We start from the raw sequence: 16,960 nt of genomic DNA, 5'->3' as shown, positions 1-16,960 counted from the left end.
CAGCCTCACCTTGAGTCCTGGGGACAGTTTTGGGCACCACAATATAAAAAAGATATTAAGTTGTTGGAGAGCATCCAAAGGAGGCCCTGAGGATGGGGAAGGGTCTGGAGGGGAAGCCATATGAGGAGCAGCTGCGATCACTTGGTTTGTTCAGCCTGGAGGACACAGGGAAAATCTCACTGTGGTCTTTGCTCTCCTCATAGAGGCAGAAGGGCAAATACTGATCTCTTCACTCTTGTTACCAGTGACAGGACCCAAGGAGAGGGCCTGAAGCTGAGTCAGGGGAGGTTTAGGATGGATACCAGGAGAAGGTTTTTCACCCAGAGGGTGGTTGAGGACTGGAACAGGCTCCCCAGGGAAGTGATCACAGCACCAAACCTGTCTGAGTTCAGGAAACATCTGGACAACGCTCTTGGGCACATGGTGGGATTGTTGGACTGTCCTGTGCAGGACCAGGAGTTGGAATCACTGGTCCTGATGGGTCTTTTCCAGCTCAGCATATTCAATGATTCTGTGATCTGCTTTTTTGTTTTGTTTTGTTAATTAGGACTATGTAGCATGTGTTTTTTTAATTGTTTTTATACTTTTAATAAGATTGTTCCTGAATGAGACACTTGGGTTCATGGTGGGACGATGAAACTGAGTTCTGTACCTTGTGTAAGACGCTTAGCTTTCTGCCACGCTTAGTTTTAAAGGTATGACTATGGATTGCCTACTCCATTTGATGTATCAACCACTATATAGTATAATACTGAGTGTGATACTATATAGTCATCATGTATTGTATCAGTCCAGGTTCAGAAACGTGTGGTTGGCCAGTCGCAAATAGTTCTGTTTCACCTATAAACTGTACCACCTTTACAGGTGTGTGTAACTTTGAGATGTATAACATGTTTACAGATGTGCCCGACATCTAGTCCTCCGACATCCCTGTTTTAATTCTGTTGAGTCTCCCAACTGCTTGCCAAAAGTCGGAATTGCCTCTGGCTCCACCGCCGAAGAACTGGGGCATTCCTGAGCTTTAAAGTGTTGAACAAACTGGATGGTGGGGACTGGGAATATTAAGGTGGAAGAAGTGTTCTTTTTCCTTTTTATTATTATTTTCAAAAAGTTGAAGGCTAGTAGCAAAGTTTCCAGTTTGTTTTACTGGCTTTATGGCTCTGCTGTGTATTTATTTGCCTTGTGTAGTCACTTGTCGCCTTAAGGGCTAGGTTCCATTAAAAAAAAAAAACAAAAAAAAAAAAAAGAAAAAAATTACAAAAACACCCTGTTTTGCTTCCCTGGGGTCTGTGCTGTCCTGTGCTCCTATCCCAGATCTGCACTGGGGGCCAGGGGGATGCAGGAGCTGAGCAGCACTAACTGGTGCTGAGGACCCTGCGCCTTTAGAACGGTCTGAGTCTTGCTGAATATTGGAGGACTCTCATCTTGACCTAGTCCAGTCTTTCATTTAACTAGCAAAAGAAATGCTGAGAGAAACATGGTTCAAGCGATGGGTTGGGTTGGTTTATCCCTGATGCTCATCCCTGTGGCTTTGCCTCGCTGTGTGTGGCCCCTCGCCGGCGGGACCCATCCAGAAACACCCCCGGCAGCACCTTCTCTGCTGTATTTCTGAGCATCCTCTGTTCAGACGTCTGTCCTTCTGTCTCCATGAGCTCCATGGTGTGTGCTCAGCGCTAAGCAGTTAGGAATTCCTCTCTCTCAGCTCCTGTAGCTCCGGCTCCCCAGGATTTCTGGGATAGACTATTGCCTAGAGCCAGGCAGGACCGTGGAAGGAACTTCCTCGTGCTGTCGTGTAACTCGCCCTGTGCTGTCTGCAGTCCTCCCCAAGTCCTCACACAATTCTTAACTGAGCACTTATTAAAAATATCTTAAGATTTAATCTGTTTTCTGATTATTTTTGTGTAAACTTATAAAAAAAAAAAAGAAAAAAGAAAAAAACCTGAAATTGAGCTGTGACTAATTTAGCACATTGAAATAACGATAAGGTGTTACCAATAAGTCTCATGTTTTGTTTTTGTTTGACTCAGAGTATTAGTACTGTAGCATAAACCAAATACAGCCTGGGAAGGGGAGCAGCAGCCTCCTGTCCTGGGTCTGCACCCGAGGGTGTCTGCGGGGGCGAGGAGCCGGCGGTGCGTGTGAGCATCTGATGTGTAAGGAGAGCGAGCGTGTATTTATTTGTGCCATTGTTTTCATTACACTGAGTAAAGTAAGTTTTAAAACAAAACCCCCCTAAGTATGTGTAGTATTGGAAAGTGGCACTAAGGGTGAGATCATGACCTATTTTTTTATTAGCTATGAAGATACTAATTCAGGTTAAGGATTCTCTCTCATTTCTGTTCCTGTTGTGAGTTTCCTTGGCAAGCTGTGTGTTTACTGGAGTGAGGACTCCTGTGAGGACAGGGGCTGTCTCCTTTCTCCTCTGGTCATTCCCAACCATTCCTCCTCCGCCAGCAGGTTCTTCTGGGCATTTCCTGTACAGGGTCTTGTGTAACAGAGGCTGAAGTGCCAGCCAGATCCAGCTTGGAATCTGCATGCTCTTTGGTGGATCAGGGGGCATTTCATCTGCTCCAAGAGGTAATTTAAAAATTGCTCTCTGTTCCTGGTGACAGTGGTTTGGGGCCTTCAGCCTCTGCTCTCTCCCACTTCACCCATCTGGTAGATTGGCAGTGTGTTTTCTTTCAAGATTTGGTTGGAGTTTGGTTTTGGTTTAAACCCACCACGATCCTCTGTGAAACCTGTTAGAAGTCTCTTTTCTCTTTGACCAGTGGGTAGCTCCAGGGCATGGATTCTGCCACTAACCCACTTCAAACCTTTCAGAACCATTAAATCCCACTGTTAGCCTTCGGTAGCTGCTGTGACCTTCTTCAAAATGTGGAAAGAAACCCCAGTTCTCATTAGGTTGCAAGTCCACCGGCTGTTCGGTGGCTGGGAGTGGTGATGGGTGAACCAGCCAGCTAAAGGGAAAGGAAAATTGCTTCCTGCTAGGAAAAAGAAAGAAAGAAAGAGAGATGAAAGTTGTCCTCCCAGTTGTGCTTGTAATTAGTGCTTCCACCTTCAGGAGAGTGTTACTGTAGCACCATCACATCCTTTCCCAAGTGGCCAGTGGGTGACCTTGGGGACATCTGGGAGCGATGGCATTCACAACCATGTTTCAGAACTGCTGGTAGTTTTCCTGTGCATTGTTTTTGATCTTGATTCAGCATCTTCAGTAAATTGCTATGGTGTCCCAAGCTTTCAGAAGTCTTATCCTCTCATCCCTAGAAGATTTTTCTTCCGTCCATCCGTTGTGATTTGTTTTCCTTACAGAGGCTGTTTACAAGGGAGATGGTCGAGGTCAGGAGGGAAGAGAACAAGGATTCACCCAATTTAAAGCTTCTACACATTTTCACAGTGGTGCAGAAGGCAGGAGAAGGGCTGGTGTCATGGAATAGCCGAAAAAGCCAGAGTAATTCTAGCTTTGGCCACCACCAGAGCATTTTTCCATGTGGAAAAACCCTAGTTCAAGCAGTTGGGAAGCAGGAGCCTGGGCTGGTGGGAAGGAGGAGATCTCGGTGTGCACTGTGGATGTGCTGCCTCCCAGGGATTACAGAGCTTTAGAGGTTTGCCCGGTACATGTTACACCCAAGGGTCAGGCTGGCTGCCTCTGTCGTATCTGAGATCCTCAAAAGTGGCATTGCAGAGCCATGGATGTCTGGGGAGATACAAGAACCCTGTGGTGGCCTCATGTCCAGGGCATGAGCCTGCTCCCTGTCCCGGGACAGGAGCAGGAGTCCTGCCTGTGCCCTCACTGGGAGATGCTGAGCTGGATTTGTCTTGACTGTTAATGAGAAAGCTTCATATAACATGTCCAGAGCTCTAAAGCCATTTTGTAAGATAGCAGTGTCCCTTTTCTACAGCCTTATTAATGAGTAGAGTATCTTTAAAAAGAAAACAACAACAAAAAAAATTGCTCATTTCTTTCTGTGGTATGAAACTCGTGTACTGCGAACTTCTGTTTAGTAAAAAGACAACTTACAGTTTTCTTAAAAAACAAAAAACCAACAAAAAAAACCAACCTGTCTGCTTTCCATATGGTCTTTCCTCAGGTGCTAAATAAGGGTTCCAAAAATGGATACTGCTTTAGGAGTTTCTGCTTTATTCTTAAAATACATATTTTTTTGCTTAGGTGTTGTAAAGATATTTTAACAAGAATGTTTGGGGGTTTTTTTTAATGTAAATAAGATTGTGTCTTTAATTTTTGTTGTATCTCCTTTTTGTCCACATTGAATAGTCTAATTTTCATTTTTTATCCTTTTGAGAAGGACCCTCTTATGCCCTTCCCCGAAGACATTTCATTGAGTGTTGCTGCATTTTTAAGAACGAATCTACAACTGTTCATTGTCTCGGATTAATGCTGCTGCTGCTATAAGTATAACCCTGAAAATCAAGAATGTGTGATGCACTTTTGTTTTCGTTTTTGTGTTTTGTTTTGTTTTGTTTTTTAACATGACCATGTAGTTCCTCTGCGGATAGTTGAACCCTCCTGTAAGACAGCCACTGACTGTGGGGAGCGTCGGACCTGGGGGAGCCGGGGTGTAGGACAGGGGTGTACCTGATCTTGGTGCTGACCTACGGGAATTTCTATGCAAACGCAAGCAAAGGAGAACTCTTTTAACTTGAGAGAACACTGTGCATTTTTTTGGTTTGGGTTTTTTTTGGTTTTTTTTTTACCCCCCCCTCCTTCCTTTTCTCAAGCTGCTATTGGAAGGGTAGTGCAAATCCCTGAGGTTTTCGACTTCTCCTTCCTCCGTGGCTGGTGGTGTGGGAAAGGTGCCTGAGTAACTTGTAAGGTAGAAAAATCTCAGTCAGCTCTTGTCTCGTCTCTGGTTTTAATATATTTGTTTTCTATTTGAATTTATCTTTAGAAGGAAATTGCTCATCTCTACGAAAAGATCTTTTGAATGCTTTATCTCAATGTGAAGTTAACCAGCAGTATTAAAGATTGCTTGGCCTCCATCCTGTCTGCACCCCTGATTCCTTCTCCAGCTGCCCTTGGGTGCTGGAGAGCACTTGGGATCGGATGTTTTCCAAGAAAAAAGCAAAGTGAAGCCATCCACCCAGCCAAAACCTGTCAGCAAAAGGCTTAGAGAGTAGTGGAGGGAGGTCTCGCTGCATCAAGGCACTGCTGTGGGGCACAGGCAGGTCCACAACCTCTTCTTAGCATGGGTCACACCTGGGCCACAGGGGGGATGTGTACCCTGAAGGAGGAGTTTACTGAAGGGGAAAAAAAGGGAATTTACTTGATTATTTATAGAAGATCCTTTAGGAAAATAAAAGTGAGGGAAGAGTAAGGAAGGTCTAAAGTCGTGTAGGAAAAACACCTGGGGATTACAACTGCCTGGAAAATAGTCTATAAATACATAGGCCAGAGCTCTCTGCCTGTTTAAGTACTTTGTTCAGCATCAATTTTTTATTTTTTTGGCCAGCGTTTGCTCTTTTACACACCCGTGTGTGTGTGTGTACATCTGACTCAATGTGCCTTGCATGTGTGCTTAGTCTTTCTGAAGAGATTTGGTGGTGTGTGAGCTGGGGGGACGTGGCTGGAAGGGCCGGGCTCCCGCTGGCAGTGCGATGGCCGTGCCCCATCAACAGGTTCCTTAGTGTCCTGGTGACCCTCTGGATCGAAATGAGACCTGGAATCCAGCCTGTGTTAGTGGCTGTCTTAGAGTTTTGGGATGATGTCCTGTGGGGTGGCACCTGTGACTTTGGAGGCAAGTGGGAGGGAGAGAAAGAGAAGCTACTTCTCTCTTCTGTGGACAAAAATCAGCATTGCCATGGTTTGCCTGCAGAGCTAAAACAAGCCAAGGTCTGGAACCAGCTTTGCTGGAGTTCAAGCCTCTCTGCGGCACCAGGATCCCATTATCCAAGGGATTTATTCCCTACCAGGTTGTGGCTCTTGTTCCTGTGGGGTTTTTGGGGTTTTTTGTAAAGGAGAAGGAAACACAGCTTGCTTAAAGTTCGCAAAATCGAAATGCTTGTGTTTGCAGTCAGTGACTCAGAACTCCAAGCTGTGCAATTCTGGGTTCTCCATCTCCCGCCCCAGCGTGTGATTCTGTCCGAGTCTTTCTGTACTTCTGCCACAGTAAATGTGAAAGCTTGCTTGCATTATTTTTTAGAAATGCATTTTGCACACTCGAGTTTCGCTGAAGCTCCGTGAAAAGGTTAGTTTGAAGCAGATGAATAAAGCTATGCACATGTTTTGAAAGTTTAATTTGTGTCTCATTACCAGAAGTGACTTATCTGCCCTCTTTTGCATTCCTGTGCTGTCATTGCCTGCATTCTCTTCACCATCTTGGAGGGTATGATGTAAGATGACAGTTCTTTGCTGACAGCTATAGCAGAAAACTGGCACTTCTTGATTATTTTAGTAGCCTCTCTCTCTCTCTCCCCTTTGCTTTCTCTGTATCTCTCTGTATAGCTATATAAATATATATATTATTTTTTTATTTTAAAGAGCCTACTTTAGTAATTGAATCGGAGGGAGCGGGGTGTGCTGGCTTGTGTTTCAGATACACTTTGTACTGTCGGATGAACCGGTGCCCTTTTTGTTTCTGGTGAGAGTGTGGTGTGGTACCCGCCGGTGTCCCCATGGGGACAGGGAGTGCGGGCTCAGCCCCACGCAAAGCAGCTTTGGGGAGGGAGTGGAGACCAGTCCACTGCGCTGCAGGCTGGTGGTGTGGGCAAACTTGAGGCTTCTAATGACAGAATAAACCAAGAGGAACCCTACTGCTGTGTATTCCCACTGTGAGGCGGGAGGGACAGTCTTCCTCACTATCCTGCTGCAGGGCTGGAGCAAAGGGTGGGCTCCCTTCGGCCTTGGGGGTGAGAGCTTTATTTTGGTTTTGTTTTCATGCGTTGGGTTGCAGGTACCACCTCTGGAAACATGTTGCTTAGCCCAGAGCCTGTGTGTGGGAAAGTCAGGATTTGGTGACGGGAGAAGGGCCCTGACAGCTTTCTCCTCCTGTTCCCTTCGCCGTGGCAGAAATTTGTACTAACTTGACAGCTTTTTTTCATACAGAACAGGGCTGCTTTTCTATCTACCATCACACGTGTACTTACACACCTTCAGCGGCTTCCCAGCCTCTGAAGGTCCTCGACTTGTTTACTGGGGGGATGGATGCCCCTCTCTCCCCCTTCCCTGAATATTTCAGTGTTAAGGGCGGCGCGAAACAACCGCGTGCTTCGACTGCGAGCTGGGGCCGGAGAGATCCCTGCAGGCGGAGCCGCCGGGGCGTCTCCTCTCCTGCCCCCCCTTCCCCGTCGATAAGTTCTCATTTTGTTCCTGGTTTGTATTAAAATCGCTGCGAGGGGTTGTGCTCTACCTGCTCAGAAGCTGAATTACCTCTGACCTGCAGAGAGGGGCAGCCCCTCTTTGGTGTCGATGTTGTAGTGTGCGACCACACCGATCGGTAAAGGTAGTCTTTGTTTCCTTCTCCCCTCCCCGGTGATTTCTGATTAGGTTAATGCACTCTGTGTGCCCAGCTGGAAAAGCGTAGGCGTTTTCCTGATGGTGAGAGGGTGGCTAGAGGAGTTAGTGTAAAACCTGCTGTAGCTGTGTCTGGCGCAGCCCCTTGCGCTGGTGTGGGTGATGTCACGGACTGTAAGGATAGGTAATGTCCATGAGCTGTAATGGCATGATGTATCTTTACCAATGATGTCATAATTCACACTAAATGTTTAAAAAAAGAAAAAAAAAGGAAAAAAAAAAACCTGAAATTTTGTTTATTCTGCACCAACAGGTCTTCAAAATTTATCCAAATTTTATTATTTTATCAGGAAAAAAAAGAAGAAATTTGTGTAGATCGAATACGTTAAGACAGACAATAAGTGATGTAAATTGTTGAATAAAAATTTTAAAGTTTGTGGGTGTCAGTGTGACTTTCTTCTTTGCGTTTTCGGGGAGCAGCCCTTGTCCCCAGGGATGCTGCTTGGGTTTTGGTCCCCAAGGCCTGGCAGTGCCAGCTGCAGAGCCCACGAGCTGTGAGTACGTGGGTACCAGGTGCCAGCACGGCTCCGTTGGGTGGGGGTCCAGATGTCCTTTACCTTGTCAGGGGAAGGAGAGAGGGAAGGAAGCAGAGCTGCAGCAACCAAGGGTTTGTGTGTGTGAGAGTGGGGCAACAAACCTCCCTCGGTGTGAGCCCCACTGGGCTTCAGCCCTGCTTAAAATGGGCAGGAAAGAGTCTGGTCCCTGCTCACATGGGGATGTGCAACCTCAGCCCCAAACACCCAAGAGCAAACACACACCAAGCTGGTTTATCTTTTTCTTTCAGTCACATTTATTGGCAATTGTGGCAGTCGGTACCGTTTGGGAGTGTTGTTCCATAAGCAGTGGCAGTACGAGAGGGGGTGGTTATTTCGGGAGGGGAGTATTAGCACCAAGAGGGAGCCGGTGAGCTTTTGAAACCTTGCAGAGATGGAAGGTGGGGAGCTACTGCTGGACACGCCTGATGGATTGGATCTGGGAGGTCTGGGCGTGTGAACCCCACTCTCTCCAGTGCTTGTAGTCTCCACCGTGGTGGTCAGCCTCCAGGACGTACTGGTAGCCACGGTACCCAGGATACTGGTAGCACACCCAGCTGGAAGAAAAGGACAAGAGGTAAGCAGGGGGTTTACAGGGTGTGTCCCCCTCCCTGTGGTAGCACAGCAGTGGCAGCGGATTGTCCCTGCTGCTCCCGGTCCTTTGCCCATCACTTACGCGCCGCACTGGATCTTCATGGAGCCCACTTCATTGTTGGCCCAGCCCATGGCCTGCAGTGAGGGGTAGTCATCACTGATCTCCCACTGGCGGCCAATGAAGTTGTCTTTCTCGAAAATGGTGATCTTGGATTCCTTGTGATTCTGGGAGGGGAGAGCAGGGGCTGAGGGGGAGGCAGTGCTCCCTCCCCAGCATGGGTGGTAATGCCCCTCCCTATGACATTGCTGGGAGGGTTTCCTGGAGAGGGACATGTTCAGACCCTCGCTGGGTTTTTATTTTGGGGGAGGTGGGAAGTGTTGGAGACAGCTATGCCACAACTACTGTCTCAGGCTGGCTGTCCCCCAGCTCTGGCCATGTACATCTGGCCCGGAAGTTCCCTTAAAAGCTTTAAAAAACAGGACAGAAAGAGCAAATCCTGCTGGGAGCGGGGGAGAAGAGCTGAGCCTACCCCTGGCATAGCTCTGTTTGCCCTTCGTAATCTCACTGCTGTAGCTTGGGACGCTTTACCGGGATCAGAGCAGGAGGCGGGACACTCACAGCGGAGCAGACGGGGCGGAAGGACATCAGGCGCTCGATGTGGTAGGCGTTGCTGCCGCTCCAGGCGTCCCAGCGCGGGTACTCTCCCCTCTCCAGGATGAACTGCTGCCCGCAGAAGCCGGTGTGCTCATAACCGACCCAGCTGCAAAAACAGAGCGAGGGCTGCCAGGGCTTCCTGCGGCAACTCAGGGCCTCCTGCTTGGAGCTGGCACCGGGGCAGGATGTAAGTGCCAGGAGGAGGTTGGGGGCTGCCCACAGGTCGGGAGGAGAGGAAGCGATGATGGATGTGGGGAGAGAACTGGTGCTGGATGTGGGCAGAGAACCTGGGGAGTGTGTGACCACATCTGGTGCTGGGGAAGCAGCCGCCCAGCTGTGGTGGGAGATGGGGTCCCCCCTCCAGGGGCCCACCCGGCGCAGGTGGCTCTTCCCCCTGACTGCTCTGTCGTTACCTATGCAGACCAACATCGCTTCCGGATGCCCTGACTGCCCTTCTCTCCCAAATGCCTCATTTCTCACTTGTTTCCCAATTACAACCTGACATGGCTGGAAAGACCTGAATTCCTGATGCCCAAAGCAGGCAGCACCCATCTGGCTCTGGGCAGGGCAGGGAGCTGTGGCCTTTCCCCTCTCTGGGTGCCCCTCTTCACTGAAAACAAGGAGAGGTGAGTGGGATGCCTCCACCCTGTAGGACACATTTTGCAAGCCCTGGTACTGCCCACATGGCACCTGCCTGTCCCCAGGGTGGGGACATCTGGGAACATCCCCTTAAAGAGACTGGAGACGAGACAGCTGCAGTGGAAGAGGGAGGCCAGGGCTGGGGGCAGGAAGGTGGGTGCCACAGGCTGTGCAGTCCATGGAGCCCCTGCTGATGGAGTATGCAGGGTGCTGAGGGGCACACTGAGCTGGGGGGGGGGTCAAGGGTTTCCTGCCACTGACCCAAACTGAGCCCCAAACCCATGTCCTGCAGTCAGCCCACTCTGTGCAAGGTGAACAGCCTGATTAGGAACACGTCAACTGGAGCAGAGAGCTGATTACGGCGTGAGCACGCACGCTGCTGTAATCCCATTAGCATTACACATCCTAAATATAGCAGCACAAATCTATCTCGTCTGCTGCTGGCCCCGGCGGGATGCTCGCTGTGGGGACCGATCCCGACACGCTCTTTCTGAGCTGCTCGGGAGATGCCTCGCGTGTGCCAGGGAAGATTCCCGTGTGCAGGGAGTAGCCTGACTCCACTCCCTAACCCTCTCAGGGCTGGGGAGGCTGTGGGAAGGTTCTACCTCGGCCCTGGGGAGCTGTGCAGTGCAGGGAAAGCCTGAGGCAGAGCAGGGCTGGGCCCTAGGACAAGAGAGGTGGCTCTCTAGTGGTGTTTCACAGGGTTACACAGGCAGAATGGGGAGCAGGCCGAGCTCAAGAGCCACTCACTGAGCACTGATCCTCACTACATCCTTGGGCAGCAACCCTGCTCCAAACCTGGCTGCTCCAACACCGTGGGTGGCAGTCTTGAATGATGCCAAAGGCATTCTCACTGTTCTCTGGCCCTCTCTCTGTGTCAGTGCTGCCTGTGGATGGCTGCTCTACCCTGGCAGGGTGGGATTCCCCCATGCCTGGCTTCCCCTGGCTGTGGTCCTTGGCTCCAGCCAAGCGGAGCGAGGACAGCCAGTCCTGCTCCACACTTGGGCACCCCTCACCCAGCCAGCCTGCCTTGGGAAAGTATCCCTGCCACTGGCAGCTGGGTACTCACGCGCCACATTCCACCTTCAGGGAGCGGATGTTGTCGAAGCCACATTCCATGATGTTTGGACAGGCCGAAGTGAACTCCATCCTCTTGCCCTGGAAGTTTTCTTGGTCATACACGGTGATCTGGAACGGAGAGTGAGCTGCCGAGTTGGAAGCTGCCCAGCTGTGGCCCCAGGCGATTCAGCGCCTCTTGGAGACGGAGGGTCACACTCCGTCAGGGAGAGCCAGCGGAGGCTGCACCAGGCACCCCTCTGGGCTGGGACACAGCCCCGCACACGCCTCCGCGTCCCTGCACTGCTGGCCCCGCGACGCCCTGCCTTGGTGTCAGGGGAGCTGCAGGCTGGCCCCCGCTCCACTCTCCTGCTCACCCCTGCGGAGATCAGTTCCCGGGGCAGCGGTGCCGTCCGGAGAGAGGAGCGGAGCCGTTCTGGGACGGGCGGGTGGCAGGGCTGTGGCTGGCGGTTCTCCCGGCCTCTGCTCCGAACGCTCTAGGGCAAAGAGGATTAACGGGGGAAAGGGCGAGCGGGACCTCCCCGGGGGGCTGCGGTTGACGGAATCTCCCGTGACAGCTCCAGGCTTCGATGGGATGTGCCTCTCTTGTGCACGTGTTTCTCCTCTCCCTCTCAGCTCCCTCCTAGACCTGTGGCCCTGGAGCTACTGCCAGACCCTTTGGGGCTGCTCCCCACCTTGCTCCACAGTGCCCATGGCCCCTGCTCACCCTGTCTGCATGGACAGGGTAGGGCAAACAACAGCCTGTGGCTTTCAGGGACTCTGTGACTGCCTGGCACGGGACAGCTGGTAAGAGCAGGGCATGGCTGGGCCAGGATGCTGTGAAGACCCTTATGAAAAACACCTGGGAGATTTTTGAACAGGCAGGAGTCACATTCTCATGGGTAGAGGACAGGAGTAACTGTTTCCTGTGCTTGTCCCTGCCTCACTGCCCACTGTGCAGCTTTCCTGGCCCCGGAGGACACACTTTGCCCTTCTCCCTGTCCCCCACCTACACTCAGGGAAAGGCGAGATACAGGAGGTGTGAGGACGTACCTTCCACGGGCCCATGGGGACAGGCAGAGGATTTGTCTGAGCCATCTTTGCTGCTGGATCGGTGTCTGGAGAAGGAAGAAAAAACATTTTTACTGCAGCATGTCCCTGTGCATCCTTGCTGCCTGCTCACAAGGCTGGGAGACAGCTCTGTGCCCACCACCCTCAGCGCCTGTTCGAGGACAGCTTGTCCCCACTGCTGGGGACAAGCCATACCAGTCGCAATGAAACCCTCTTGCTGGCCACAGGATGGGGTAGGGGGCACAGCAGGGGGGCTGTGGGGCACATCTAAAGCAAGGTGTTCCTGTCTCACCACTGCTGTGCCCCTTCCCTCCTCCCGGCCATGGCACGGAGCCTGCGCGCCCACCGGGGCATGGTGCCTGATTCTCCTTTCTCCTTCCCTGGGGCCAGACCATCGCTAGGAAAAACACCCCTGAGCCGGAGCCGGGAGCTGCAGTGGGGGGCACAGGCTGCCCTTTGCCTGGCGGTGTCCAACAGACCCGCCTGCTCCCCTTTCCCTGCCCGGTGCCCCAGCCTTGCCTCCTCTGGGAGGTGCAGTGGGTTCCCATGGACGGCCCAGGCTAATGGTGGGAGATGCCAACCAGTGTGCCGTGCCGGTGGGTGCCAGGAGTGGGGTGCCCTGCGGTAGAGGGGCTCTCAGCCCCTCCAGCTGCCAGCAGGGATGTGTGAGCCTGTCTTATGCCACGGGAAATGGCGATGGTCCCTCTGGGTGTCTTTTGCCACCAGGCAGGAGGAAGGGTGTCTGCCTGGCCAGCTGGCAGCAAAGGGGTGGGCAGGGGCGAGGTGGGAGAGGTGCGCATCGGTCCCAGGACTCACCTAGCTCAGGCGGTTACTGCTGCTTCGCCCATGTAATGTTTGCCTACTTCAGCGGCTCAGCTTTTATAGGGTGCTGCTGGCCGGGAACCGGTGCCAGCGTTTGCAGAGCCGTCAGCACAATGCTTGCTCTGGCATTGTCCTGCTGATCCCCGGAGATTTCAGCTGCTCATCCCCATGGTCTGAGCCACATTCTTAGGGAAAAAGAAAAAAATTTGATAATAAAAAAAAAAATAATCAGGGCGGCTGTTTGCACAGATAATCTTGGTCACAAATGACTCAACGATTTGACCGCGCTGGCATTTTCCAGGGCCAATGTCACGGGGCGAGCCTGGGGGCTGGCCTGGCCCTGGCGCCAGTTGGCACCGTGGGGACAGCGGGGGCACCTCCCCGTGAGACCCTGCGGGTGGTGGGCTTGGCTGGGTGTCTACCAGGCACGGTCACCTTGCTCCTCCAACCAAGGTGGGTTCCATTTACCGCGTCAGTGCAGACACCCTCCTCCCATGGCGGGCAAGGGGGGCTGGAGGTGAGGGCTGCTGTGGGCCTGGCAGACATGTCCCCACAGCCACGCAGAGCCACAGCGCTCCACACAGCGCTGCCACCACCACAGCCCCGCACCAGGGGACCCGCCACGGGTCTGGGGAGGCCTCATGCCTGTGGCGATCACAGCCACCAGCCCCACGGCCCCTTCCCGTGTGGGGCTCCTGTGGGGCAGGCCCCGCGGGCCCCGGGGCGCCATGGCGGGCACAGCCCGGGCCGTCGGGGGTCACGAGGCGAGCGTGGCGGCGCGGGCTGCTGCCTCAGCGCATGGCTGCCGGCACAATGCCCGCGTCTGACTGCCCCTTTTGTCTCCCCGCTGGGCAGCCGCGGCCGCACAAAACAAAGCGCCCCGTCAGCGCTGCCTGCGGCATGGGCCTGGCGCCCGGCCCGGGGGACCCTGCGGGGACGCGCGGCGGGGTGGCACCCGACCGGACGGGCCTCGGGGGGCTCAGCGAGGTCCTGCGGGACCCCTCCTGCGGGCAGGGCACCGCCATGACGAGGGGAAAGCTGGGGCTTGCGGGGGCCCTTCCCTTCGCTGGCTGCTGTGGGATAAGATCAGGGATGGGGACGGTGTTGCCCTGACGGGGATCATTGTGACACGGAGCTGTGGGGCCGCACCCCCAAGGCCTGACGCTGGCTCCTGGGGCGCACTGGCTGATTGTACTGCCACATCCCAGCAAATGTGGGGTCAGAGAATGGGAGGAGCAGGACCACTTGCCCCCTGCACTTGCCCCAGAACAGGGGTCTGGAGGTGGGATGCTCCTGTGAAGCCCCCCGGCGCCCTCCCTGTGCACCTGGCACGGGCACCCGGGCTGAGGGAGAAGGTCAGGTTGGAGTTCGCCCTCCAGCTCGCTCCAGCCCCTCGGACATGCCCTCGCCGTGGCTCCTAACACCCCATGTGTATAGAGGCTTTGCCAAGAGTCTGGTGCCACTAGAGGGAGAGCTCAGCCCGAGCAGGCTGCGACACCTCCGGCGCATGCGGGTGCACGGTGGGTGTGCGGCTCTGCACACCCCCTGCCCCGCAGAGGCACCTGCCTCTCCTTGCGAACGGAAAACACTGGCTCTGGCTAAAAACCACCCCAGGGCAAAGCCTGGAGCTGGCAGCCACCCCAAGCCAGGGGCCGGGTGGGAGGAGGAAAGCCCCCTCTGCAGACTCCACACTGGGCACAGCCAGGGACGGGTCACCCTCAGCATACAACAGGACCTCCAGCACAGCTCAGGCTGCTGCGAGCCCCCCAACCCCTCCCCCTGCTCACACTGCTGGTGGGGCAGGTATCCTCCTTCCCCCCGTGAGGACCTGGGGGCACGACGGGGAGTACCCAGGGAGCCACTGCTGCGACGATGCTGGCAGGTCCACAGGTTGTCCGGAACAACTGGTTTTTCTAGATCCAAGAGACTATAAAAACGCAGTGACCTATTTAGGGAACCCCGCGGTGCTGCAAAACAGATGCTTCCCCTCCCAGCCCGGCTCCAGGCAGTGGCTCTGGCCAGCCATCTGCGTCTGCCAGGAGCACCCGAAATGCCAGTGGCACTGGAGCTCTGTCCCGCTTCTCCATAGAAAACTTCAGGCAGCACAGAGACTTCCCTTGGATGTGGGATTTGCTGGTGCCTGGGGAACCACCTGCCAGGGAGATCTGCTCAAGGCAGCCTAACCTGTGACTGGCAAGGCCAGACGGGATCATGTGGACATGAGCAGCTGGCTGTCTCGCTGGGAAGCATGGGGTGTTTATCCCTGGAGAGGTGGCAGGAGGGTGCCCCCACTGGGTGGCTGGTGGCAGGGCTGTGTGACACCGGGGAGCCTGCGCTGTCCCACAGCTTGGCGGTTCAAACCAGCATCAGCCCACAGCCGCCTGCTTGGTGTGATAAGGAAGCAGGAGCTGCCACAGGCTGTAACTGGCTGTTCACCCACCTGTGCCGGGGAGCAGGGCAGAGGTACAGTCACACAATGTGGCCCCTCATCGCTGCATCCGGAAAACCCTCCTGGCAGCTGAGATGGGGCTTCGCCACCCTTCCAGCTCACCCGTCTCCATCCCAGATCTTCAGATGGCTGCGGCTCCCTGTGCTTGGTGCCACGTGCCTGGGACAAAGGAGAGTGTGACAAAAGCAGGCGGCTGCGCTCACTGCCGCCGTCCTCCGCCACTGCAAGGGCTGAATCTCCTCCACTGCCCCATCCCTTGGGCCAGGGTCCAGCACAGGGCTCCTTGCTTGGCTGCCAGCTCACTCCCACCATGCCCCATACGTGTCCTGCTCTGCTGCTGCTGTGGGACTGTGTCCTGGGCACGTGCCATGGGCTGGAAATCAAAGCCAGCCTTACTGTTGTGAGGGAGTGGGGCTTGTGACACCCAGGCAGGTGTGTCCCAAGAGACAGGCTCATGGGCCGATGGCAGGGAGACAAGACCATGCAGTTCAGCCTGTGGTGGATGGTAGCAGGGGTTTGGAGTGAGTCCTCTGGGGTACCTTGGGACAAGACAGGAGCCGTTGGAGGATGAAGGGATGATGCTGGGGGCAGACACCTGTCCTTGTCATCCCTCTGTCTGTCCTGAGCTTCCCAGCAGAGATGGAGCTCTCCCTGAAAAATGCTTTTGGAAAGAACTTGTGGATGCCTCTCCCCACGGTCCCTGTTCCCCAAGCCACCCACCTCCTGTGAGGTGCCGGACCCAGTCGCTCCCACACCTGATGGCCAGTGAAGGCTGACCCAGCACAGAGATGGTGGGGCTTGTCCTGAAACCATCTGTCCCAGGATTCTCACTATATGTGACCAACTCTGGCGTGACGTCTCAAAGCTGGACACAGTGGAAAGGGTGTAACAAAGGCTGTGCGGCTTTGCTGCTGGGTGTGCTGGAAAATGCTTATTATTAACCACAGGCTGCCTCCTCACAGCCGGGCACTGCCCTCACAGTCAGTCCCTGCAGGCTGACAGCCCTCCCTGGGGACAGGTGCAGGGGGAGAAGCACCAGCTGCAAAACGGCTCTGCAGGCAACCTCTGCATGTCCAGCTTTGTATTCCCTACGCTCCGGCTCCACCCGGCATCCCGGAACCTTCCCTGTGCCGGATCCGGTGTTGCTCCTGATGAGATCCTTCCGCAAAGGGGAATCCCAGCAGTTCGTTTGTGTGCACCGGTGCGATGCTCGAAGCTGTGCTTGCAGCAGTGTGAGCACACGACGTGTGTGTTTCCCAGCGTGTGTGTGTGTTGCACGGCGAGGACGGGTGTGTCATCGTGTCACACCAGAGTGTGCACACACCGCGTGTGCACCGGTGCACACGGGCTGTGCGTGCGCGGGGGGGTGCGGGGTCACCCCGCTTCGTGGGCAGGTTACGGGTGTGCGGCGCGGGGGTTGCACCGGTCCCGGGCGCGCAGCGGGCTGCGGGCACCGGTCCGTACGGTGGTTATGTCGCCGTGGGGGCGGTGCGGGGCGCACCGGGGCTGAGCGCCCGCAGGTTCGCGGGTGGGCAGGGCCGCCGTTCCGAGCCGACCGGAGCCGCGCCCGGCGCGGCGGGCGGCGCGCGCACAGCCGGCAGTGCCCGCCCCGG

General features: G+C 54.5%; 1 protein-coding gene across 5 annotated transcripts; it reads right to left on the bottom strand.

Moving 5' to 3' along the window:
• Positions 1 to 8,296: 8,296 nt before the first annotated feature.
• CRYBA1 (crystallin beta A1) lies at positions 8,297 to 14,495 on the bottom strand. 5 transcript variants are annotated; one of them, XM_027660159.1, is made up of 8 exons: positions 14,461 to 14,495; positions 12,893 to 13,083; positions 12,059 to 12,123; positions 11,383 to 11,502; positions 11,019 to 11,137; positions 9,275 to 9,416; positions 8,738 to 8,880; positions 8,318 to 8,618 (listed from the first exon to the last, which is right to left on the bottom strand). In XM_027660159.1, exons 3-8 carry the CDS (start codon positions 12,101 to 12,103, stop codon positions 8,471 to 8,473), a joined length of 717 nt encoding a protein of 238 aa, XP_027515960.1. In that variant the 5' UTR covers positions 12,104 to 12,123; positions 12,893 to 13,083; positions 14,461 to 14,495; the 3' UTR covers positions 8,318 to 8,470. The 5 variants fall into 5 exon arrangements, with proteins under 5 accessions (XP_027515961.1, XP_027515960.1, XP_027515959.1 ...); XM_027660158.1 differs by lacking the exon at positions 14,461 to 14,495 and adding an exon at positions 14,224 to 14,322; XM_027660157.1 differs by lacking the exon at positions 14,461 to 14,495 and adding an exon at positions 13,334 to 13,618.
• Positions 14,496 to 16,960: the final 2,465 nt, after the last annotated feature.

This window comes from Corapipo altera, unplaced genomic scaffold, assembly GCF_003945725.1.
Source record: "Corapipo altera isolate COAL_440 unplaced genomic scaffold, ASM394572v1 271, whole genome shotgun sequence".
Classification (NCBI taxonomy): Eukaryota; Metazoa; Chordata; class Aves; order Passeriformes; family Pipridae; genus Corapipo; species Corapipo altera.
This window is presented reverse-complemented; position numbering and strand designations above follow the sequence as displayed.

Excerpts from the sequence above, each read along its gene's own strand:
- CRYBA1 (XM_027660159.1), bottom strand. The coding sequence starts at position 12,103 with ATGGCTCAGACAAATCCTCTGCCTGTCCCCATGGGCCCGTGGAAG. Across the intron at positions 11,503-12,058 it reads TCCCCATGGGCCCGTGGAAG|AGCGTTCGGAGCAGAGGCCG; the intron begins GTACGTCCTCAC and ends TCTTTGCCCTAG. Across the intron at positions 11,138-11,382 it reads GGGAACTGATCTCCGCAGGG|ATCACCGTGTATGACCAAGA; the intron begins GTGAGCAGGAGA and ends TCTCCGTTCCAG.